This window comes from Cynocephalus volans, chromosome X (genome assembly GCF_027409185.1).
Source record: "Cynocephalus volans isolate mCynVol1 chromosome X, mCynVol1.pri, whole genome shotgun sequence".
NCBI lineage: Eukaryota > Metazoa > Chordata > Mammalia > Dermoptera > Cynocephalidae > Cynocephalus > Cynocephalus volans.
The window spans coordinates 87,847,676-87,873,469 of record NC_084478.1 but is presented as its reverse complement, the minus strand read 5'-3'; the positions used below and the strand labels follow the sequence as shown (position 1 = coordinate 87,873,469).

The 25,794-nt window shown below is 34.5% G+C and overlaps 1 protein-coding gene across 1 annotated transcript in view; it reads left to right on the top strand.

The window, feature by feature from the left end:
- The window catches only part of BRWD3 (bromodomain and WD repeat domain containing 3), a 115,959-nt gene extending 90,526 nt beyond the window's left edge, over positions 1 to 25,433 (top strand). The window contains exons 25-41 of the mRNA XM_063083354.1: positions 928 to 1,035; positions 2,595 to 2,719; positions 3,444 to 3,526; positions 4,991 to 5,102; positions 6,054 to 6,115; positions 6,217 to 6,372; positions 7,017 to 7,137; positions 8,196 to 8,321; positions 8,410 to 8,488; positions 10,255 to 10,311; positions 11,327 to 11,467; positions 12,770 to 12,841; positions 19,539 to 19,691; positions 21,148 to 21,311; positions 21,662 to 21,759; positions 22,283 to 22,441; positions 24,608 to 25,433. Of these exons, the coding sequence (XP_062939424.1) occupies positions 928 to 1,035; positions 2,595 to 2,719; positions 3,444 to 3,526; positions 4,991 to 5,102; positions 6,054 to 6,115; positions 6,217 to 6,372; positions 7,017 to 7,137; positions 8,196 to 8,321; positions 8,410 to 8,488; positions 10,255 to 10,311; positions 11,327 to 11,467; positions 12,770 to 12,841; positions 19,539 to 19,691; positions 21,148 to 21,311; positions 21,662 to 21,759; positions 22,283 to 22,441; positions 24,608 to 25,362 (2,571 nt within the window). The 3' untranslated portion in view covers positions 25,363 to 25,433. The remainder of the gene's footprint in view (positions 1 to 927; positions 1,036 to 2,594; positions 2,720 to 3,443; positions 3,527 to 4,990; positions 5,103 to 6,053; positions 6,116 to 6,216; positions 6,373 to 7,016; positions 7,138 to 8,195; positions 8,322 to 8,409; positions 8,489 to 10,254; positions 10,312 to 11,326; positions 11,468 to 12,769; positions 12,842 to 19,538; positions 19,692 to 21,147; positions 21,312 to 21,661; positions 21,760 to 22,282; positions 22,442 to 24,607) is intronic.
- Positions 25,434 to 25,794: the final 361 nt, after the last annotated feature.

Genomic DNA, 25,794 nt, shown 5'->3' with positions numbered 1-25,794 from the left:
TTTTCTGTTTGCCTGCCACTCCTTCTTCATGAGCTTTCCCACCTAAATTATTTCTATCTTCTGATACATAATGTATTTTGCCTTGCATTATAGTTATACACGGATACTTCAAAATCGTGCAAAAATAGAATTGAAAGATAATATGAATAATCCCATGAATTTTTTGAAGATCCCTCATATATGTACATGTTTTTGCATATCTTTGAGGGAAAGGATTTTATTTTTATACTTTATCACAGCACTCAGTGCCTTATACTTAGATGTTTAAACAATATTTGTTGAGTACGGGAACAAATACATAATAAAGGGTATCTTAATAATATACTTATAATTGGCTTTTTAATCCCTACAATTCTTTTATTTGCTAATATTTAAACTTTTTCATTTTCTACTTATATTTTTAGCTGTTAGAAATTCTTACTTAGACAGTGTTGATTGGTAGAGTATGTCAGTGTATTTTTAAAATCTCATAATGTGGTACTTTTTATGTTACTTTCTTCTATTTACTTATCTCTGTCACCACTTTTAAACTATTGTGGAAAAGAAACTTTTCTTAATGAATGCAGAATATGATAGTAAATGCTGTCTTAAACAGCTGAAGAGTCTTACCAATCACTTGAATTTATTTTTCTTGCATACTCTGACATGAACTCTTGCAACAGACAACTTTGAATTCGTCTTGAAATTACTCAGTTTAGTAGCCTGTGATTTGTACTGTTTATGTAAAATGTGTATAGGTCAAGTCAACTATTAAAATGTTGATATTTAGAATGTCAATTACAATTTGAAATATAGTACTTCAGAGTTTTTCAAAATTGTAATTGTTTTTCTGCAAACAGAACAGGATGTTTGTAGGAATATATGTATTGGGACATATAGAATTGTTAAATAGGATGTTGCTCTTTAATACCTTGTTTTCTGTTTTAGCTTATCTATTTTAGGCAAGGACATGAAGCTTATGTGCGGGCTGTAAGGAAATCAAAAATATACAGTGTTAATTTACAAAAACAGCCATGGAACAAAATGGATCTCAGGGTAAGTTTGCCAAATTCATGAACTATGCAATTGGAGTAGCTTTGGAATTACCCATAGGCTTTTTCTCGGTTTCATGCATATTTCACTGTTGATTGTCTGTCCAAGATAAGGTGATATAAGGTATTCTTGTCGAACTGAGTGTTAGGGGTTACATATTATATGTTTCCTGAACTCTGTATGCTGCCTATTGTCTTAATTATTTGACCTAATTTCCTTCAAACTTCAGGTCCTTTAGTAGATACCATTTCATAATTAGAGTAAAGCAGGAGTTCTCCGGTTTGGATATTTTCCCAATCAGCCACTTGGTACATTATGAAGATTCTATAAACTGATTATGTGGACTTCAAGGTTCTGGCAACTTCAGGATATATTAAATATCGTAAATCACAAGAAGCTCAGAAACTTGTGATGCTTTATGGAATATCTCTTTTGATATAGTACCCAGGTAGCTACATGACATTGAGTGAAACAGATATACATATATTTTATGGAGAAGGATTTTCTGTCAACACATACATATCCATTCATTCATCCATATGTATACATACACACATACATACAAGTGTAGGTATACATATAACATTATTTCTCCTTAGGTTTATGTTTTTTTTTTTTCTTTTGTTTTTCCAACTTGAAGAATGAGAGACTAAAGGGCAATTTTATGATGGTTTTCCAAGTAAATGAAGGGTTGTTGTGTGATGATGCTTAGCAGGAAGGATAAAGAGAGAATTTGCATATTTATTGAAATAAAGATTTAATTTAGGCATTTGTAAAAATTTTCATTAATGTTGTAAGGTGCTAGAGTATCTTATCAAGTGAGTTTTACATAATCATCTCCTAGGAGATACCATCTCCTACCATCTATTTTCAGTCAGGTGAAAGTAGAGCTCCTTTTTAGAATCAGGGTAATAAATAAAACATATGATTTCTTATTTTAATCCTAACCCCGTGGTTCTAGTAAATTGTAGAAGGCAGCATGTGTGTGGTGTAAGAGCCTGGGCTTTGGAATAAGATTTGGATTTCAATCCCAGCTCTGCTATATGCTAGTATATAACTTTAAGCAAGTTACTGCACCCATGAGGATCAGTTTTGTTATCTGTTAAATGTGATTAATAATCAGTTAATATGTGAGGTAAGTCCTCTCCCAAACCCATACATGTATGTGTACATCTGTGTACCTACATACTGTATTTCTGCTATGGGAGTGATTTTTAACCCAGCAGAGCATAATAATCCCCTGGGTAGTTTTTTGAAAATATATATGACTGAGCTGTACCCCATACCTATAGAATTAGATTCTATAGGAGTAGGGTTTAGGAATGTGAATTTTGAAAAGTTTCCCCAGAGGATTCTGCTGCTTATCCTTGGTTTAGAGCCCTGCACTAAACTATAATCTGCTAAGGGTCGAGAACCATGTCTTATTACCTTTAACACTCAGTGTAGTGCCTAACATTTGGTGGGTATTCAGATGATTCTTAAATTGTTTAAGTAATAATGAAATATGTGAATGTTCGGTAGTTATTTATATTGAAAGTGATAGTTGGTGTTCTCATGAATAGGAACAAGAGTTTGTTAAGATTGTAGGAATCAAGTATGAGGTTGGACCACCTACACTATGCTGCTTGAAGCTTGCATTTCTGGACCCCATTTCAGGCAAAATGACTGGAGAATCTTTTTCCATTAAGTGAGTAGCTATCTCTGGTTTTTTTTTTTTGTGTGTGTGTGTGTGTGTATTTTAATACCTATTGTATATTCTACAGAGTACAGGACTTAATGGGAGAGGAAACACTATTGCAGTATACTACAGGGTTTAGAATGATAAAGATCAGAGTTTAATTCTTGGTTTGTTTCTCCACTTAATAGCTGTATGTGCGATATGGATGGACGGATGGATACATAGATCCATGAACAAGTTACTTAATCTCTCTGAATTTATGCCTTCGTTTGTAAAATGGAAATGCTAATATCTTCTTCAGGACTGTTGTGAAGAATCAAAGACAAACCTAAACCTTTATAAGTGCCTAATAGTGCACTTGAAATATGGTAGTTGCTTTCATAGGAATAATAAGTCAATGGCTCATTTCTTGAAGTTGAGTTTAAAATCTAAAGAAATCAAAGAATATCAGTTCATACTCTTCTTATTATAATAAGTCTTTAATATGATATAGCTAATATTAAGCTTTAAAAACCTTTGTCAGCATCTTTATATTATTAAAGCGATACAACAGTAGGCAGAGCACTCCTAAACAGAACAGATGAAGTTTAAGTAAAGGCATTTTTACAGACTTTGAGGTTAGTAAAATTTTGCCTGATGGCTCCACATTAAACACATATCCTTGGATGTTTAGTAAGTAACATATACTATTAAATTTCTACATTGATTCACATGTGCTTTATTTTCTATGTAGGTATCATGACATGCCAGATGTCATTGACTTCCTTGTGCTACATCAGTTTTATAATGAAGCCAAAGAAAGAAACTGGCAGATTGGTAAGTATAGAATTGTCACTTAATAACTATGAAGCTTGAAATAGAGTAAGTAACTTTTTAACTCACAGAAACTAACTTACCTTTTTAACAGACAGAAGCTAGTTCAATATTTAGGTGAAAAAAGCTGTCAGCCAAACTAGAAAAATTTTAAATTAAAAATTTCCTTTTTGGTTATGTTTAGGTGATTTTATGCACATTGTGTGTGGCATATAATCTCTCAACTTTCTACAAATGCTTACTCTATTAGTATACAAATCTGAATAAGAAGAAAATTCTCAAATGTCAATTGTCATAAAATAGAGAAGTTTACACTTGGGCTCTTAAACAGACCATTGCTGGTTATGGTTTGTTTCCTGCCTTTCTGCCTTCCTGCCTGCCTGTCTTCCCTCTTACTTTCCTCCATTTTTTCCTTCCTTCCTTCTTTCCTTCCTCTCTTCCTCTATCCTCTTCCCCCTTCTTTCTTTTTCTCTTTTTCTATTTTTGCTGTTTCCTTCTCTTTTTTTTCTTTTTTCTTTTGGTGGCTGACTGGTGCAGTGTCTCTGTCTTTTATTTTCCCTTCTTTCTTTCTTTCTCTGGTTATAAAAAGCAGTATAACAATAATGTGAAGGAAAAATTTTTAAAATGAATTTGCTTAAAGCTCTATCATTATAACACATACCTAGATTTTAAAACCATTGACCTTTTTTTTTTGCACTTTTACTTATGTATTCCTGGATTTTTAAAATGAATTTGTAGACATCACAAATACGTAATTTTGGGAGGATGGGGCACCTCAGCCTGACTTGGAATCCTGGCTCGTTCACTTACTAGCTGTTTGATCTTGGGCAAGTTTTTAACTTCTTCGTGCTTTACTATTGTTATCTTTAAAATGGAAATCACATCAATACCCACCTGTAAGGTTGATATGAGCAGTGAGTTAATACATAGAAAGCACTTATAATGGTACCTGGTACATAATAAACACTATGTAAATGTTTGCTGTTAGTATTTTTAAATTCTACTTTCTTATGTATAAAAAATATTTCTGTCCACAGTGGTTTGGTTTTGTAATCCTTAGCCATTTAAAAGCAGAAATCTAGTTTGAAGAGATTTTTAAAAGCAAAAAGCTAAAAGCAAAAAAGGAGAAGAAGAGACAACTGCATTAACATACATATAGTGCAATGAAGAGTATGCCTAATGGTCATCCCAAATAATTGATTAAAGTTAAACTATGTTTGGCAGCATTTATTTAAGAAGATATGGGCATATATGATTTATTTCAGAAAGTTTCTACCATCTGGAAATCAAAATACTTGAAGAAGGCAAAATGTAAAATTCACTTATCTGGAAAACTCAGATTTAAACCTTTGATAATGCTAGATACATTGCTACCTCTGTATTCAACAAAAAGTAGCAATTTAGACTGGGAACAGAACTAATATTCTGAAGAGCACCCTTTTGAGAATTTTTAAAAACATTTTACAGGTGATAGATTCCGCAGTATAATAGATGATGCCTGGTGGTTTGGGACTGTGGAGAGTCAGCAGCCTTTTCAACCAGAGTATCCTGATAGTTCTTTCCAGTGTTACAGTGTTCAGTAAGTACAGTTATGGTCTTTTATGCCTGATATAATGCTGTAGTAGTATATACTCTACCAAGATTTTTATCTGACTTATCTAGTCTCACAATACTTGTACCTATAAGGAAGTAATTAAAGTACCTATAAGGAAGGAATTTGATGATAAACCTTTTGGCTCAATATGCATGCTAAAACAAAGCAAGAACTGAAGACTTACTTCTACCTCCCCTATTGTCTGCATTTTCATTTAGGTATTTCTACTTTAGACAAAAGTTGCAGCTAGTTTTTCATGGATAATATTGAAATTAATATAATGTTTAAAGTAATTCTTAAATCTGAAATATAGCAATGAATATTAGTACCTAGTCTTTTATTTAATGGTATGAATTCTAGGCAGAGATGACTATATTATGTTTGGAGATACTATCTGTTTACAATATTTAATTATTCTTGAAATCCCAGAGTTGTAAGATTCCTAATGAATGAAGCTTCTCAAGAATGATAGAAGAAATGTTTATTCTTTGAGGATTGACTTTTAGTCCCCATATTGCAGGCCAAAAGGGAATGATAAAATTTTGGAGGTGCTATAATACTTAAGCTATTAGGATAAAGTTGGTTATTTCACAAAAAAAGTGATCTACTAAATCAACTCTTCACCAGAAACATATTTTCCAAAAAGACCTTTTATTTTTTTTCCTCCCTGGCTTAATATTGAATATATGCTTGGTTAGAATAAAAAGTATAACAAGTAAAATTAAGAGTAGGCTTACTGCCCTCTAACTTTCATATTGGTGGACCATGTTTTCTCTGTTAGAAGTTTATTATTATTTTTATGTAAGCAGAGTTGTACTTTAAAGAAACTTTATTGCCCTTTTCCAAATTTCACCCCCAAGAAGTCATCCAAATTATGATCATATATAAAAGTAAGTGCCATGTGAATTTGATTTGCATCTTGTTATTTTTTAATAGCTGGGACAATAATGAGAGAGAAAAGATGAGCCCCTGGGATATGGAGCCAATTCCAGAAGGAAGTAAATATGTTTTTAAAAATAAATTATAATTATTTTAAAAGTAAAATGGCAATAGCATGATATTGGAAACTAATTATCTATGATTTTCATCTTATAACTAGCTGCCTTTCCAGATGAAGTTGGTGCTGGTATTCCTGTGTCCCAGGAGGAACTGACTGCTTTGCTTTACAAACCCCAAGAAGGAGAGTGGGGGGCTCATTCCAGAGATGAGGAATGTGAGCGGGTTATTCAGGGAATCAACCACCTTCTTTCCCTTGGTACGATGAATGTGAAAAAATATTAGGAAGGTGGAAAGGAGCTAAGAAAACGAACAGAATTTTAAGTTCTACAAAAGGAAATGCAGTTTCTCACTGTACATTTACTTTTAACTCGAGGCACAGTGATTCTAGTTTTAATATTTTGTATGATTGACCAAAGTAATGACTGATAAACTTCTTCAGCCCTCTGAGGGCTAACAGTGAAGGCAGGCATACAGGTGTCTTTTTCTTTCTTGAGTCATTTTGGCTCTCTAGCTATTCCCTGAGCCTGACTTTGGATGGGTTTCTTGGTAAAGACAGTGGGTGAGTAATGTATTTTACTCACATTGAATAGTTATATTTCTAAAACATATTACTTGAGAAGTTTGGCACTTATCCAGGAAAGACATGGAAATCTGAGGTTAAACACAGCATTCTTTTAATTTTGTGTTGATTTACCTGATTTGAACTAGTGTATCATGTATGATTCATAGATACTACATCCAAATAAAAAGAATGACTTTGCATTTGTATAATTGAATCATCATTATTTTAGAAATGTAGTGTATTGCTCTTCCTTCTTGTTTATATATGAATTTTTGTTTCTTAACATGAAATGTTAATGTCCTTTATAACTATCTTTTTTGATTTTGGTAATTTTGTAGATTTTGCCAGCCCTTTTGCTGTTCCAGTGGATCTCAGTGCCTACCCCTTGTATTGTACTGTAGTTGCTTATCCAACTGACCTCAACACCATCAGGCGGAGACTTGAAAATCGCTTTTACAGGTCTGTTTAATTTTATAATTTATTATAAAATCCATATATTTATGGCTTTTGCTTTCCTTTCTGAGACCTGTGTTTTCATAGTATAAAATGGTCATCCAAAAGACCCACTCCAAAATTTCTTCTACAAATTTGCAACTCATTTCCTTTTATTCAATAGAATCTCACCCTTCCAGGTTAAATATGGGGTAGGGAAGAAAAACAGGTGAAAATATGAGTAGCATAAATCGTGTGTAAAATAAAAAACTACAGTTAACTTTAGTTTATTAAAGGCAGGTTAAGTGGTTTGTGGATTTATCGTGATTAAGGTGCTACAGAGATTGCAGCATGTTTAAATCCTCTGTTGGGGATTTAGGCAGCAGTTAATTAGATTTTATTGCCAGCCCTGAAATATGTATAGGAAAAGAGCCAAGTTATCTTTTCCTTTGTTTTGTATGGGAGAGGGATGATTATGGGAAGGCTGTGGAGGGCTGGTCTTGGTCCCTCTCTTATCGAGCCTACTACACCCTAACCCCATTGTTCCATGAACTGGTTAATCTGCCTGTTATAACTGAGAAATGGATGCATTTCTACAGCATTAGATATTATTTCATTTGATAATATATATCATAAATATAACTAGATAAAAATTATCATTTTCTACAATCTGGTTTGGTTTTTTTCTTGCTCTTCTAGGCTCTTCTCCTGAAAACTAAACTCAAATTCTTTTGGCTTTATCAAAGCAGTTTTTTGTTTTTCTTTTCTTCCTTTTTTTTTTTTTTAATTGTTTTATTGTTTTGTCAAAACAGTACTCTTTACCCTTAACATCCTGGGTCGTTTCTATTACAAGTTTTAATATGCAGTCTCATGGTTCAAATTCCTGTCTATTTTTCAAATACTGTAACTTTATCATCTCTTTTTAGTTCACATCAGTCATACATGTATATTGAGTCACATACATATATTGGAAAACCTTTGACATATCATGATTAAGTGCCTAGTTGTTCTATATTGTATATTTCTAGAATATACCTTAAATGTATCAGCCAAGGCTAACAGAGGGTATATTTTCTCTTTTATAGGAGAATATCAGCATTAATGTGGGAGGTACGCTACATTGAGCATAATGCCAGGACTTTCAATGAGCCGGATAGTCCTATTGTTAAAGCAGCCAAAATTGTTACTGATGTCTTACTTCGATTTATTGGGTAAGAAGCAGTTTTAGCTTTCAGAGAGGCTAACTTTGAGTTTTTAAAAAAATTATTGGAATGTATTTTGACTTATTTTATTTCTTAGGGATCAGAGCTGCACTGATATACTGGATACTTACAATAAAATTAAAGCAGAAGAACTAAACAGTACTGATGCCGAGGAGGTGAGAATCACCGCATGATTAGTAGCAGTGAATTCCTTTTCTGTTATTTGAAGTACATTAAGTATTATGTGTAAATATTGTAATTAGCTACGAGCAGTGAAACAGATTTTTGAAAGCTGGCTTAACACCTGCATCAATTTATATTGAACTCTTTAACTTGTAATTAGATAGCATATACCAAAAATGTAAGTGTGCTACAGGCTTTAGTCAGGGATGGGTGGCCAGTCATCCTATTTGACTCAGTGGGTTTCAGTGATGAGAAAGCACTTTATTTTCCAGCCCTTAAAAACAAGACAAAGCACACAATGTTTTATTTTGGCAGCTGACCAGTATGGGCATCCGAACCCTTGACCTTGGTGTTATCAGCTCCACTTTCTAACCAAGTGAGCTAACTGGCCAGCCCTCAATATTTTAAAAGAATTTTTAGTTGATAGAAATTTCAGTAAGGATTTTATTTTCTATAGATTTTATGTAAAATATTAAAATATGTTAAAATTACAAATTTGAAAGTCTAAAATTTTAGTAGTTTCACAGAATTGGTACTTGATTTCCTTTATGGAAATTTGCAAATATAAACCAGTCTTTTCTGAATGAAATGCAATTGGTATTCTCAGCAGACCCTCACATATCTGATTTTCCCAACCGTCCATGTTCCTAATTTACATAAAGCCATATTTGACTAAAGGCTATGATAGAAGTAAAAATCAAGATAAGAGGATGTAGTAATAATGGAAAGTGATAATTCAGAAATCTTTACTGGAAAACAGTTCATCCCAGGGATGAGTGACTCAAATATGCTATATTCTATTGCAATGCATGAGATACTTTGCATATTTATATTGTCTGTACTGTTAATCTCTAGAATGGTCAATCTCCAATGTTGTTTTTTATTCTTTTCATGAAAACGTATCTGACTATAAAACATTTTAAGTATTACTGGAGTTAAATGTTATTTACATAATAATAATAAGGAAAATATGATACACCAATTAGATGTTAGTCTCTTGAAACTCCCCAAAATTTATCATTCATATTTCTTATATTTTCTTATATATTCCTATATTTTCTCTGACCTTTCACTTAAATATGTTTTAACTCAGGATTTGATGTGGCAAGAATTTCTCTTTGTATAACAGTATTTGGGTTAAAATAGAAAACTAAAGTAAAAATGTAATTCAACAGCTTTATTTTATTAGGAAAGAGTACCAGTACCTCATGAGCTGCTTTTATTTTTTCTTATACATCACCTAGGTGTTTTACCATCACCATTGGTGCCTGGGCCTTGACTCTGTATTTAAAAACTGTCCCTCAAAAAGATACTTAACTAAATCTTAGGTTATAATACACATTTATTTTTCCTTATAGAAAAGAGATCTTTTTCTTGATATACAGAGGATTAATCATGAGTAATTCATAATTACAGTATATTAAATGGACATGTCACATACTGTAAGGTTTTTTAAAAATACTAACACTTATTTAGGTACAACTTTAGCAGATAGCAATCACTACACCTTTCCCCTCGTTTACTATTCTGATTTAAAGAGAAACCTTGGTCATCTCTTCTCCTGGTATATTTTCCAACTTGTACACAGCATATTGGCAAAATTAGGAGTGACTCTCCGTCCAGCCTTCATTTTGCTGCCTATACCAATGAGGGAAAGTTAATTGTGATTATATTTAACATTGATTTGTAAATTTTCATCTAATTTGTAAGATGTTAAATGTAACTTAACATTTTCTCCCTCTCTCTGCTTTTAATTTAGGATACAGAAATGGTTGATTTAGATTCTGATGGCCCTGGTACTTCATCAGGAAGAAGGGTGAGTCAATAAATGAACTACTGAGAAGAAACATTTTCAGGCTTCCTGTGTTGGGGATCTCTAAGACCAACCCCATGTTTGGAGAGTTGCTAGAAGGACTAAGTATATAGTTTTACTCCTGGCTGAAGATTATTACCGCAACACAGTAAGACTACACAGCTAGATCATCTCTCTCATGAGGGGTCACACAGCATATTCTTCCCCCAGCAATGAAAATGTAGCAACATTCATGTGATTAGAGAGAGACTCAGTCCCCGAGGATTTTATTGAGGGCTAATTGTGCAGGCACCCTCTGACTAGTACATACCAAGATTCCAGGCTTCCAGAAGGAAAGTAGGATTTCAGCACAAATCATATCATTTGTGCTGTCTAGGTATAGTAAACCACCTTTATAATTTAGGAATCAGTTCAAGTGCCAAGTTTCCAAATGTCAGCCAAGGGCCAAAATTGCAAACAAGCCCTGCTAAAGATAGCCACCTCAGGCTTCTTATGTTAATAATTTTCTGCACACTTCCCTTCTGTGATAATTAGACATATAGTTCTCTATAAGGAACAATATCCTTTGAAATACTGAAAGAGATCATAACATAAGGCATCAAAAGGTAAAGACCAGGATTTATCATGACCACAAAGGATTTATTAAAAAGAAAAATTGTTCGAGTGTTGTGAGAAAATTATGTTGCCATTGTCAACTATACTGAACTACCAGCAAATATTAAGGCAATATAACTGTTAACCTTGTAGAGGACAAAAGCGTTTGTTCCTCTGTACTTTATCTGAGGTTCAGATTTTCTTAAAATGAAAATTCAGAATACTAGAATTCTTGTCATTTTCATGAATGTTTTGCCTAGTTTTTTTTTTTTTTTTTTTTTTTTTTTGCCGGAGAGAATGATGTCTAATTTAAATTAAGAAACTTTTAAATAGCAGCTGCTCTATCTTAACATTAGGGCTGCATGAGAAATCAATGAAGAGTTAAGAAAAGAGCTTTTAGATATAATTCTATTAAAATCTATAGGTCAAATTCCGAGGCCGAAGACAGTCTTTAAAGTGTAATCCTGATACTTGGAAGAAACAATGCAAAGAACTGTTGAGTCTCATTTATGAACGTGAAGACTCAGAGCCATTTCGACAGCCAGCTGATCCTCTTTCTTACCCAGTAAGCATATGGTTGTTTGAATAATTGCCAATATGATAATTTCTCATAAATATCCATGATGAAATCTAGTTAAGATCAATTTTTCCCTTTCCCTCCCCCCTCTTCCTTCCGTCCTTTCTTGTTTGTATATATTTGAATTGTGAAAGTGAGCAGCATGATAAGTTGTGACTTTTATTTTTATTTTATTTTATTTTGTCAATATACAATGTGGTTGATTATTGTGGCCCATTACCAAAACCTCTCTCCCTCCTCCCTCTCCCCCTCCATCCCAACAACCTCATATCTGTTCACTTGTCGTATCAACTTCAAGGATTTGTAATTGTTATGTCTTCTTCCCTCCCTCCCCCCAGGTTATTTGTGTGTTCATTTATTTATTTTTAGCTTCCACAAATAAGTGAGAACGTGATATTTCTCTTTCTGTGCCTGACTTGTTTCACTTAATATAATTCTCTCTAGGTCCATCCATGTTGTTGCAAATGGCAGTATTTCATTTTTTTATAGCAGAGTAGTATTCCATTGTGTAGATATACCACATTTTCTGTATCCACTCATCTGATGATGGACATTTGGGCTGGTTCCAACTCTTAGTCATGACTTTTTAAAATGCCTGTCATGTACTTAGTGTGTAAATTATAAATTGTGAACCAAATTTGAATCAAAATTTCTTTGCTATTCCTTCCTGCTTTTATTTCAGGTATTTGTTTAATATATTTTACTAACTTCGAATACACTTCTGTGCCCTGTAGACACTTGGTGACGTAGGTCAATTTCGTTTAATTTATACTAAATGTGTTATCAATATGGTCACTTAGAGTAACCAGTGTAACAATATTACTTTTCAACAAAGATAAAAGCATGAGAACTTAGTTTATGGGATTCCTTTTTTAGAAGTATGTCTATGTATATGTTGAATTTGTTTTTAGTATAGATAGCAAATCTATTTTGACCTTTTCAGAGTACAGAAGTTTTTCAGAAATACATCAGACCATCCTGAGTTTAGTATACATCAGTATTATCCTCTGCATACTCAGGTCTCAGTTGGAAAACTATTCAAATAAGGAACAAGATTATGTTCAACAAATCTTGTTTTGTTTGTATGGAGTTTGGTTAGAATAAATAAGTCATGTTTTTCATAGCAGAGGAGAATAATAAATGTAGAATTCTTTCACTTTAAAGTACAGACAATAAAAACATAATTCTTCTTGATGGATATCTGAGCCTTCAGTCATAATTGTATTGCAAGTCTTCATGTTTTATTGTGGTAGTTTGAAAATACAATACCTTATACTCTTTACCCTTTAGGGCCATCAAGAGCAAGAGGGAGAATCCTCAGAGTCAGTTCCAGAAAGACAACAAGATCCATCTCTTTCTGAGGTAGGCCTAGTAGTCTTTCAAAAGACATTTACTGATTTTGTGTTTTTATTTTCTAAAATCTCCATACTGTGCATGAACCTTTTATGCAACTGTACTTCAAAAAATTTGTGGACTGTTGAGCAGTATTTCCATTCTACAAGTGAGATGCTCTAGGACTGTTTGGGAGGGGGGTGGCAACATTGGGGATCACACAGTATATGATGAAGGAGTGCCACACACATTCGCAATGAGGTAGAATGAGCTGAACAAAGTAAACGAACCATCTACAGTTCCCTGCTCAAAGGGGGATCTTAACATGGATGGCCACTGACTTCAGCCTGCAGTAAAGATCTGCCTGCACGTCATTTGCATCTGCTAAAATAAGACTTTTCCCCAAGTAATGCACTCTATCACCCAAGTCTTCTAAGATTAAGAGCATTATAAAGGGTATTACTGTATTTTGATGAGCTACAAAATGTCTCTTTCACCTTCTCTTTCCCAGCCCTCACTATCCCTTTTCTGTGTGTACTGGCATGCAAACATGTTGTTTCCTCCAAATGAAATATATATCTTAATTTATTTGATGGGCTTGACAAAATCGCTATAAAGTGACAGTACTCTAAAAATTTGTTTTCTGGAAGAATGAAATTAAAGATAATATGAATCTTCCCTTTCCCCTAATCAAAATCAAACTAATTCTGAACCCATGTGACAGAAGACTTTAGATGAAGCAAAATCCTACATACTGTTAAAATAAAAATCTTTGTACACACACATACCAAAAAAGTATCACATTGATCAAAAAACGAAAAGGAGAGAGGCACAAACATGACTAATTTGACTTTGACTCTCAACTAGTGACACTTTAAGTAGAATGTCCTCATAGCTGGGAATCGTGTGTGTGTGTGTGTGTGTGTGTGTGTGTGTGTGTGTGTGTGTTTGCATTATATTTTATTATTATTTTTTAATTCATTAATTTATTTATTACAAATATTCATGATACAAAACTAATTGTCCCCACTCCTGTCCATGATGTGGGATCCAGATTCATACTGGGGGCATATCCATTACCAGAAATTACTTCTGTACCCTTTGTCCTCTCCCAATTGTCCCCCAACCTCCCTCTCCTTCCCCCTCTCCCCTTGACTCCAATTTGTAGCCCTAGGAATGTTCCCTCCCTCTGCAGGATCACAGCACTACTGTGGTCTTTCTTTCCTGCCTTCTTTCTCTCTTAGCTCCCACATATGAGTGAGCTCATGTAGTATTTATCCCTCATACTTTGCTTGTTTCACTCAACATAAGTTTCTCTAGGTTCATCCATGTTGTTGCAAATGGGAGTGTTTCATTCTTTTTTATGGCCTGGTAGTATTCCATAGTGTATATATACCACAGTTCCCTTATCCAATTATCTATTGATGGACATTGAGGTTGGTTCTGTATCTTGGCTATTGTAAACAGAGCTACAGTAAATACGGGAGGGCAGGTATCTCTTCAACATGATGATTTCCATTCCTCTGGATATATATCCAGAAGACGGATTGCTGGATCATATGGAAGATCTATCTGTAGTTGTTTGAGAAACCTCCAAATTGTTTTCCAAAGTAGTTTTACTAATTTACAGTCCCACCAACAGTGCAGTACGGTTCCCTTCTCTCCACACCCTCACCAGCATTTGTTATTCACCGTCTTTTTGATTATAGCCAGTCTAACTGGAGTGAAGTGGTATCTCAACGTGGTTTTAATTTGCATTTCCCTGATGACTAGTGATGTTGAGCATTTTTTTAATGTATCCCTTGGCCATTTGTATATCTTCCTTTGAAAAATGTCTGTTCACCTCCTTCGCCCATTTTTTAATCTGATCATTTATTTTTTACTGTATAATTGCTTGAGTTCTATGTATATTCTGGATATTAGTCCCTTGTCGGATGCATAGTTGGCAAAAATTTTCTCCCACTCTGTAGGTTGTCTTTTCACTCTCTTGATTGTTTCTTTTGCTGTGCAGAAACTTTTTAGTTTGATATAGTCCCATTTGTTTATTTTTTCTTTCGCTGCTTGTGCTTTCAGGCTCATGTTCATAAAGCTTATGCCCAGACCAAACTGCTGAAGTGTTTCACCTATATTTTCCCTTAGTAATTTTACAGTTTTGGGTCTTATACCTAGGTCTTTAATCCATTTTGAGTTGATTTTAGTGTGTGGTGAGAGATGCATATCTAGTTTCATTCTGCATATGGATATCCAGTTTTCCCAGCACCACTTGTTGAAGAGGCAATCTTTTCCCCAGTGTAGATTTTTGTTGTCTGTCTAATATCAGATGGCTATAAGCCTGAGGAGTGATTTCTGGGTTCTCAATTCTACTCCACTGGTCTGAATGTCTGTTTTTATACCAGTACCGTGCTGTTTTGGTTACCAGAGTCAGGCACAGTTATGCCTCCAGCTTTGTTCTTTTTGCTCAGGATTGCTTTGGCTATTTGGGGTCTTTTGTTTTTCCATATGAAAGGTAAGATTGTTTTTTCTGTTTCTGTGAAGAATGTCATTGGTATTTTGATACAGATTGTATTGGATCTGTAGATTGCTTTGGGTAGTATAGACATTTTCACAATGTTAATTCTTCCAATCCAAGAGCTTGGAATATCTCTCCATCATTTTGTGTCTTCTCTAATTTCTTTCAGAAGTGGTTTGTAATTCTCATTCTAGAGATCTTTCACCTCCTTGGTTAAATTCATCCCTAGGTATTGTATTTTTTTTTGGTGACAATTGAAAATGGGCCTACTTTCTTTATTTCTCTTTCTGTTAATTCATTATTTGAGTATATAAATGCTACTGATTTGGGGGCATTTATTTTGTATCCCACAACATTACTGAAGTTATTAACAAGCTCTAGGAGTTTTTTGATAGAGTCTTTAGGTTTTCCTATATATAGTATCATGTCATCTGCAAATAGGGAAAGTTTGACTTCATCTTTTCCAATCTGGATTCCCTTCATTTTTTTCTCTTGCCTGATTGCTCTAGCTAGTACCTCCAGTACTATGTTGAATAGAAGTGGTGAGAGTGGACATCCTTATCTTGTTCTTGTCCTTAAGGGGAAGGTCTTCAGTTTTTCCCCATTCAGAATAATAATGGTGGTGTGCTTGTCATAAATGCCTTTTATTGTGTTAAGATAGTTTTAAGATTTGTTGAGAGTCTTTATCATGAAGGGGTGTTGAATTTTGTCAAATGCTTTTTCAGCATCTATTGAGATTATTGTATGGTCTTTGTCCTTGAGCTTGTTGATGTGATGTATCACATTTATTGACTTTCGTATGTTGAACCATCCTTGCATCCCTGGGGTGAATCCCACTTGATTATAATGTATAATTTTTTTAATAGTTTCTGTATTCTAATTGCTAATATTTTGTTGAGGATTTTAGCATCTAGGTTCATCAAGGATATTGGCCTGTAATGTTCTTTTTTTGTTGTGTCTTTATCTGGTTTTGGTATCAGAGTTATGTTGGACCCATAGAATGAGTTTGGGAGAGTAGCATCCGTTTCAATTGTTTGGAACAGTTTCATGAGAATTGGTGTTAACTGCTCTTTAAAAATTTGATAGAATTCAGCTGTAAAGCCATCCAGACCTGGACTTTTTTTTGTTGGAAGATTGCTGATTACTCCTTCAATCTCCTTGCTTGTTATTGGTCTGTTCAGGTTTTCTATCTCTTCCTGGTTCAGTCTTGGTACTTTATATGTGTCTAAAAAGTTATCCACATCTTTGACATTTTCAAATTTGTTGTCATACAGTTGTTTATAATAGTCTCTAATGATTCTTTGTATTTCTGTGGTGTCAGTTGTAATGTCTCCCTTTTCATTTCTGATTTTTGTTATTTGGGTCTTCTCTCTCCTTTTTTTTGTTAATCTAGCTAACGGTGTGTCCATTTTGTTTATCTTCTCAAAAAACCAACTTTTACTTTTGTTGATCTTTTCTATTATTTTTTGGGTCTCTATTTCATTTAGTTCTGCTCTGATCTTAATTATTTCCTTCTGTCTCCTGCCTTTAGGTTTGGATTGTTGTTTTTCAAGTTCTTTGAGGCATAGCATTAGGTCATTTATTTGGAGTCTTTCCATTTTTTTGATATAAGCATTTACTTCAATAAATTTGCCTCTCATTACTCCTTTGTCATATCCCACAAGTATTGGTATGATGTATCTTTATTTTCATTAGTTTCTAGAAATTTTTTGATTTTTCTGTTTAATTTCTTCTTGGACCCATAGGTCATTCAGGAGCCTATTATTTATTTTCCATGTATTTGTATAGCTTCCAGCGATTTGCTTATTGTTTATCTCCAGTTTTAGTTCATTGTGGTCTGAAAAGATTGTTGGAATGATTTCAGTTTTTTAAAATTTGCTGAGAGTAGATTTTTGACATAATATGTGGTCTATCCTGGAGAATGTACCATGAGCTGATGATAAGAAAGTGGATTCTTTTGCTGTTGGGTGAAATGTTCTGTATATATCTGCCAAATCCAGTTGGTCTAGGGTGTAGATTAAATCCTGTGTCTCTTTGTTGACTTGTTGTGTGAAAGTCCTGTCCTATACTGAGAGAGAGGTGTTCAGATTGCCCAGTATTAATGTATTAGGTCCTGTCTTCTTCTTTAGGTCTAAGAATGTTTGCTTAATATATCTGGGTGCTCCAGTGTTGGGTGAATACATGTTCATGATTGTTATGTCTTCTAGCTGGATAGTTCCCTTTATCATTACATAATGGCCTTATTTGTCTTTTTAATATTTTTTTGTTTGAAGTCTATTTTGTCCAATATGAGATTAGCTACTGCTCATTTTTGGCTTCCTGTTTGTGGTATATCTTTTTCCAGTGCTTCACTTTTAGTCTATGAGTGTCTTTACAGTTGAGGTGGATCTCTTGAAGACAGCATGTACTTGGGTCTGCCTTTTTAATCCAGCCAGTTAGTCCGTGTCTTTTGAATGGGGAGTTTAGTCCATTCACATTCAGAGTAGTTATTGAGTAGTGTTGTTTAATTCCTGTCATTTAATTGCCACTTGTTTAGGTCGTTTAAGTATCTTTTGATCATTATTTCCCCTTTTATTTCTCTTCTTCAATGTGAGTTGGGAATTTAAGGTGGAATGATTTAGCTTTTTTCTCTTTCTTGCTTGCATTTTAGTTTTAACTGTGGGTTTTGCTCTTACTTATTTATGTATTTGTCATGATGGTCACCATTCAGATTCCAGATGAATGACTCCCTTGAGAATTTCTTGCAGGGCTGGTTGTGTGGTGGTGAACTCCCCCAACTTTTATCTGGGAAATACACTATTTCTCCCTCATTTCTGAAGGAGAGCCTTGCTGGGTATAGAATTCTTGGCTGGCAGTTGTATTCTTTTAGTATTTTGAATATATCATTCCACTTTCTTCTGTCTTGTAGGGTTTCAGTTGGGAAGTCTGCTGTTAGTTTGATGGGGGTTCCCCTATAAGTGACCTGACACTTTTCTCTTGCTGCTTGTAGAATTCTCTCTTAGTATTTGAGCTTTGTGAATTTAACTATAATATGTCTTGGGAAGGATCTTTTTGGGTTGAATCTGTTTGGGGACCTTTGAGCTCCTTGGATCTGAAGGTCTGTATCTTGCCCTACACCTGGGAAGTTTTCTGTTACTATTTCCTTGAGTAGGTTTTCGATACCTTTTCCTTTATCCTGCCCTTCGGGAATACCCACAATTCGGATGTTATAGCACTTCAGGTTGTCTGCTATTTCTCGTAGTTTTTCCTCATTATTTTTAATTCTTTTTTCCTTTTTTTTTTTGTCTGCCTGACTTATTTCAAAAAGACCATCTTCAAGTTCTGAAATTATTTCTTTTACTTGCTCTATCCTGCAGCTCAAGCTCTCAGTTGTGTTTTTTATTTCACTGAGTGAGTCATTTCTAGAAGTTCTGCTACACTCTTTTTATTGTCTTAATTTCTTTGTAGATTTCCTCCTTCATATTCTGGATGTTTTTTCTTTTTTTGTTGTGTTCTCTAATTGAGTCTTCCTTTATTTCTTCAAGTTTTATTAAGATCATTGCTCGAAATTCTTTTTCAGACATTTCAGGGACTTCCTGTTCCATGGAGTCTGACTTTGGGGCATTACTGTATCCTTTTAGTGGTGTCATTTCTTCTTGAATGTTTGTTCTTCTGTTACAATGAAGTTGGCTGTGGAGTGGCCTTGGTTGCTACTGGGGGGGGAGTGAATTATCTTTGCTTGACAGTAGGTGTGGTAGTGGTTATATTTAACCACCTTATTCCTGTTCTAGACTCTGTGGTCGTAGAATGAGCCCCTAGCATGTGGAGTTCTGCTGGGCCAAACTCGGTGGGTTGGAACTGCTGGCTGGTGTTACTGCCAGCTGCCCCTGGTGGGCTTATCTGTGTGGTGCCTGTTCAGGGGGCGGGGCCTGGACCCCTAGGTCCAAGGCAGCGGGATTAGGGAACCACGTGGAGCCACCCAGTTTTGCTGTCTGGTGCTGCTGCCGCCGCTCCCGCTTATGGTTATTGACTGCAATGTGGGACTAAGGCTCTCCCACAGACCCCTGATGTTTTCATGAGCCCCCAAAAGATGTTTCGGGTTTCGGGAGAGGTAGTTGGCAGATTGAAAAACAAAGTGTTTATTTCACAGTTAATCAGCATCCATAGGTGATGCAAATCTCGCTTCCATTGTATTTGTTACACAAATTTGGGTATTTAATAACACATTCTTCTTTGTAGGATTACCAAGATGTTACAGACACTCCTATGGACTTCAGCACTGTGAAAGAAACATTGGAAGCAGGAAACTATGGAAGTCCTCTGGAATTTTATAAGGCTGTCCGCCAAATATTCAGCAACTCCAAAGCTTATACCTCTAATAAAAAGTCAAGGGTATGAAAAACAATATTAGTTGGGTTAATTATCTAAGCATTTATTTATATATATATCAGGCATTTTTCTTTCTTCAGTTTTAAAATTTCGCCAGCTAAACAAGTGTATACTACATTTCTAACATAGTTAACTGAAGTTTGATTTTCAGTGTCTTCTCTGAAATATGGATTGTTTAGAAGGCATGCATAAAGATATATTTAGCATAGTCATTGTGAAATTAAGCACCTTTTCCTTTCTCTTGTCTGCGTCTTCTTTACTCTTTAATAATACTTATATCTGCCAGAAAAGACAAGGAAAGGAGAGGTAGTAATTTGAGTTCCCTTTTATATGCCCAGTAAATGATTTGATAAATATAAAGATGATTGACAGTATTAGTTTATATGAAATATTTTTATTAGCTCTGAATATTGATGCTACCTTTATTATAACAAATAGTGAATCCTACTGGGAAGTTATAACTGTTTGTTCATGCTCATATTTGATATTTTCCCTATGTTTATCAGAACCTAAAATATCTTGAGAACACAAAAAAATAGTAATAATAATTTTTGTCTTTTGGAATCACTGGTATCTGATTAACTTTTAAATCTCAGTAGTTATATACTTGCCCACTTCTACCTCATATAAAATGAATTTTCAATAATTTCTGAAGGCATAATTTTTTTATATTTGCTTTTTCCCTTTTGATCCTGATGGTTAAGTAACATATAGTCTCTGTAGAAAGTTGGGAAATACAGAAAAGTATAAAGAAGAAAACAAAAATCACCTGTAAAGCCGATCACCTGTTTTTATTTACAATTAATATTTAATGTATTTATTTCCAGGACTTCCTACTTTAGCATATATACTTACATATACTTATATATTCTTTAAAATAGTAGGTTTCATATTTTGAAGCATTTTTTGTTGCTAATGTATAATGAAAAGATTTTTAATGGTATTCTGTTGTATGGTTGTTCCGTTATTTAATTACTGTCTTGTTGCTAAAGATAGATATAGATTGTTTTCAGTTTTTCACTTTATGTGAATAATGCTGTGGCTAACATCTTTAACATCCTTGAACATGGTTTTTATGTGTGTGCAATTTTCTAATATTTCCTTAGGACAAATTTCCAGAAGTAAAATTATTAGCCAAAGGATGTACAGTGTCTTTAAGGTTTTGGTACATATTGTAGATTGTCCTTTAGAATGTTGCTGCAGTTAAAATTCCCACTGGCAGTCTTTTTCCCCTAACCTTCACAACATTGAATATTATCTTTTAAAAATATTTATTAGTTTTTAGGTGAAAATGTTATATTGTTTTAATTCTTCAAGAAGAATTTTTCAAAGGAATAGATAGGACTTATATTTTGTCTGGAATGATGATGCTGATATTGGTCCAGGAGTGTTTGTACCTTTTATTTTTTATATAATTAAAGTAGTTGATAAAATAAGGCTATAATTTCCACCTTTTCAGATCTATAGCATGACGCTGCGATTATCTGCCTTATTTGAGAGTCATATTAAAAATATCATCACTGAATATAAGTCAGCAATCCAGAGTCAGAAGAGGAGAAGGCCACGGTACAGAAAACGTCTAAGAAGCAGCAGCAGTTCATTATCTAGCAGCAGAGCTCCTAGGTATATTACATTGATGCAGTATTTTATGTTTTCAAAGCATTTTGTATGTATTACCTTGTTTCTGAAAGTTTATGAAGTCTGAGGAGATGTCAAGAGATTTTTTCAGAACTCTTGTACCTGTGTAAAGATTCAGTTAGTAACCAAAAGCACTATTTATGTGTATTTACAGTCAAAACATTTTTATTTTAATGATTAAAGTTTAACTTTGTCAAATTACCAATTCGAAGCATTTCACTTGAATTTTAGGGCATTTCTTCTTTGGTCATCTTATGCATTTTGTGTCATACTATCTATCATAATATGCTGCTACCAGAAAAAAAATGCTCATTGTTATGTATTTTTCCTTATAGTCCAAAAGGGAAACAGAAACAAATGAAGTTGCAGCCTAAAAATGAGCAGAATACCTCAGTGTCTTATGCCAGGACTAGCTCTCCTTTCTCATCTCCTGGTAAATATGTCTTTTGTTTTTGATGTTCTGTATCTCAGTTTAATACTGATACTAGAATTATCAGTATTTAGAGATAATTAGAATATAGAAGAATATAGAATTCTTCTATAAGAATATAGAATATAGAAGAGGCAACATGGTTTATAGTGCAAAGAGCAATGGATTTGTATTTAGAGAAGTTGTGTTTCATTTTCAATTCAGCTTGCTAGCTGTGTGGCCTGGGTTAGACATTAGGCCATATGATTTAGTTTCTTTGTTAGACTGGAGGATATTTGCCAACATAAGATTTGAGGACTCCTTGTGTGTAAAAGTGGGTTCCTTGAACAAGTTTTTTCTGACATATTATGCTTGAAAGTTTAATGACGATAAACCATTTGTTCTCAAAATATTCACATTTCCTTCTTACACAACTTGTAATTTTGTTGTTAGAGTAAAATAGCTAATATATAGTTTTAAAGCAACCTGTTTAACTTCCCTGAAAACATGATAATTACGTTAACATTACAGTCTTTTAAAATGCAAGTTTCAGATGCTGCTGAAGGGCTTTCACTTTATCTATTTGATGATGAACTGGATGTACCGTTTTCGTCATCGAGTTTCAGTGGATATAGCAGAAGTGGAAATAGCCATGACCCGGGGAAAGCCAAATCATTTCGGAATAGAGTTTTGCCAGTTAAACAAGGTAGGAATAAATATGGGACAGAGCGTTTATTCTTTCTTGTTATGATGGAAGATGAATCATTTAAAAGCTGATTCACTGGGATAGTAAAAACTAGTATCCTCTTTGTTAGTGAGTGAGAATTTTATATTGTAAAGTTTGAGTCATATAGGGTTTCAGATCCACAGCTAGGAAAAGGCCATTAGCAGATTTCCAATAACTTTTTAAACATATTATAGTCTTTTAAAATAAAATGTTAAATGCATAGGGAGAAAAAACTAAATGAAGCACATAAGAACCAGACTCTTAGGTACGTTTAGGATGTTTTTTACATTAAACCATTTTACCAAGGAAGGAAAAAATTTCCATAGACATCTTTAAATAGGTTTCATATTTTTGTGGGCCACTGCAGTAAATGTATCTGGGTTTAGAAATGAGCATTGTTTCAGTCAGCACCCACTTCTGCCACCTTCTTATGGTTTTCCAGTTTTGTAACTCAGATATAAATTCTCTTCCCTAGGGAAATATTACTGCTATATTACTAAGTCAGTGGTTGTCAGACTGTGCCCTGCTCATTTCTGGGGGATCCACAGGAATTCTCAGAAGAGCCTTCCCCATCCAACCAAAACAGCTATGTTTTTCATTCTATATAATGAGCTTCCAGATAACTTTTTATTTGAAGAAAAAATTTCACTGCTTACAAAGAAATTACTGAACTAATTTATTATATGCATCCATCTTGAACTGTGTCAGGGGCATCAGTTATCATAAATATTTGAAGGTTATTGTTATTCAGACTTTCTTCTTATACTTAGTCCTATGTTATGGACCCTGAACATGTTCAGAGAATGTTCTCATATGTTCAGCTATTTGAAGTTTATGAAGAATTGTTAATATGCTTTTACAAATATTTTTATTGGAATATAGATTTTATTTTATATATATATTCAAATTAAAGATTAAGTAGCTTGTCCATCATTATTTAAGCATCAGATAACTTTCTTTCCAAAGATATATTTTATATTGGTTGTGTGAGCAATATTGAAAAATATCTGATTACTTTAAAATAATAAGTGCCTTTATTTATCCCAATTTATATCTTTACTCTCTCCTCTGATTCTGTTGTATATTGCTTACTCATGGCACTGCCTTCTTTCATTTTGTCCTTCTCTTCAGTGCCAAACTTTTAGGAAGAGTAGCCTATATTTCCTGCCTCTATTTTCTTTCCATCCACACATTCTTTATTTTTTGTGGTGTGGCTTTTGCCCCAACCACTCTCCAAAAGCTATTCTCCCCAGAATCACCAGTACTTTTTAGTGGTCAACCAGTGTCCTTTTCTTAGTCTCTATCTCCATGATCTTCGTGTCATTGCACTCTGTTGACTACTCTGTGAACTCTACTTTCTGGCTTCTATGCTCTTCTGATTCTCTTATACCTCTGATTCTCCTATATTTTTGTCTACATATTTTGTTTCTTTTCTTTGGTCCTGCTTGCTTTCTATTTGCAGTTTTCCATTATTTTTTGTTTTTTATTTATTTATTTATTTTTTATCTTCTACAAATAAAGGACTATAATAATTGCATCAGTCCTCTTGATGCTGATGACTCTCCAAATGCATATACCCAGCCCAAACATCTCTCTATTCAACCAATCTCATTTCCGAGTGCTTCCCCTCAAAAATTTCCTTGGGTGCTTATCATCATAGTATCCCAGGCTTGCTTCTTTTTCTATGCTCACTAGTTTAGCTTAATGGCACCACCGTTTCCTTGGTTACCCAACTTAGAATTTCACATTGTTTTTTGGCTCTCCATTTACCCCTCATATCCAGTCAGCTGACAAGTTTTGTGAATTCTACAACTCCTTAATACCACTTAAATCTCTTGCCTACAGTTTTTATTGCTATCATCTTAGTCTTTAGCCAAATGCATTAGTCTGCTCGGGCTGCCATAAAAAGATACCACAGGATGGGTGGCTTAAACAACAGACATTTATTTTCTCACAGTGCTGGAGGCTCTAAAGTCCAAGATCAGGGTGCCATAAGGGTTGGTGTCTGATGAGACCTCTCATGATTTTATCCCATTTATCTTTGGGCAATAAATATTTTTTTGATAGACTGTTTACTTTCAAACCTAAGTAACTATCAAAATAATGTCAAAGCTTAACTTTTAAAAATCATTCATTTTGATTTAGATCACTCCCTTGATGGACCTCTTACAAATGGTGATGGCAGAGAGCCCCGGACAGGAATCAAGAGAAAACTACTTAGCGCATCAGAAGAAGATGAAAGCATGGGAGGAAAAGAGAAAGAGAAAAAAGAAACAAAAGAAAAATCACATTTATCCTCCTCAGAGAGTGGAGAGTTAGGATCCAGTTTAAGTTCTGAAAGTACATGTGGTTCTGATTCTGACTCTGAATCAACTTCCAGAACAGATCAAGATTATGTAGATGGAGACCATGACTATAGTAAATTCATACAAACCAGACCTAAAAGAAAACTCAGAAAACAACATGCCAGTGGAAAAAGAAACTGGAAGACGAGAGGCACAGGAGGAAGAGGCAGATGGGGAAGGTGGGGTAGATGGAGTAGAGGAGGCAGAGGAAGAGGAGGCAGGGGAAGAGGGGGTCGAGGAAGAGGTGGAGGTGGCACTAGGGGGAGAGGGAGAGGGAGAGGAGGAAGAGGTGCTTCTAGAGGAGCCACCAGAGCCAAAAGAGCACGTATTGCAGATGATGAATTTGATACCATATTTTCAGGACGTTTCAGTAGACTGCCTCGAATTAAAACAAGAAACCAAGGCAGGAGGACTGTTTTATATAATGATGATTCTGATAATGACAATTTTGTGTCCACTGAGGATCCTCTGAATCTTGGTACATCCAGATCAGGCAGAGTGCGTAAAATGACAGAAAAAGCCAGGGTTAGCCATCTCATGGGATGGAATTATTAACAGTTAATAAATTTAGAATAATTTTAAAAATTCAATGGCCTTCTACTGCAGGGAATTTACCAGGAAATCTACAAAGCAAGTTGTGTGGGGACTTCTGCTTCCTTTCACATTGGTGCTTTTCCATTATGCCAGTATACATTTGTTTGAAGACTTTTGATCTCCACACTTCATTTGTTCAAACAAGCCTTACTCATTAGGCCTTAAATTAAAAGAAATTCTGCCCACACACACACACACACACACACACACACACACACACACACACACACACACACACACACACACACACACACACACACACAAAACACAGCACAACACAACACAACACACAGACACACTACAGATTTACTACATTAAAGGAGCATTCAGCTTCTTAAGAGTAGCATGACATTTTTATCTCAATGGAATATCCCTCTTTTGCTTTTGTATCAC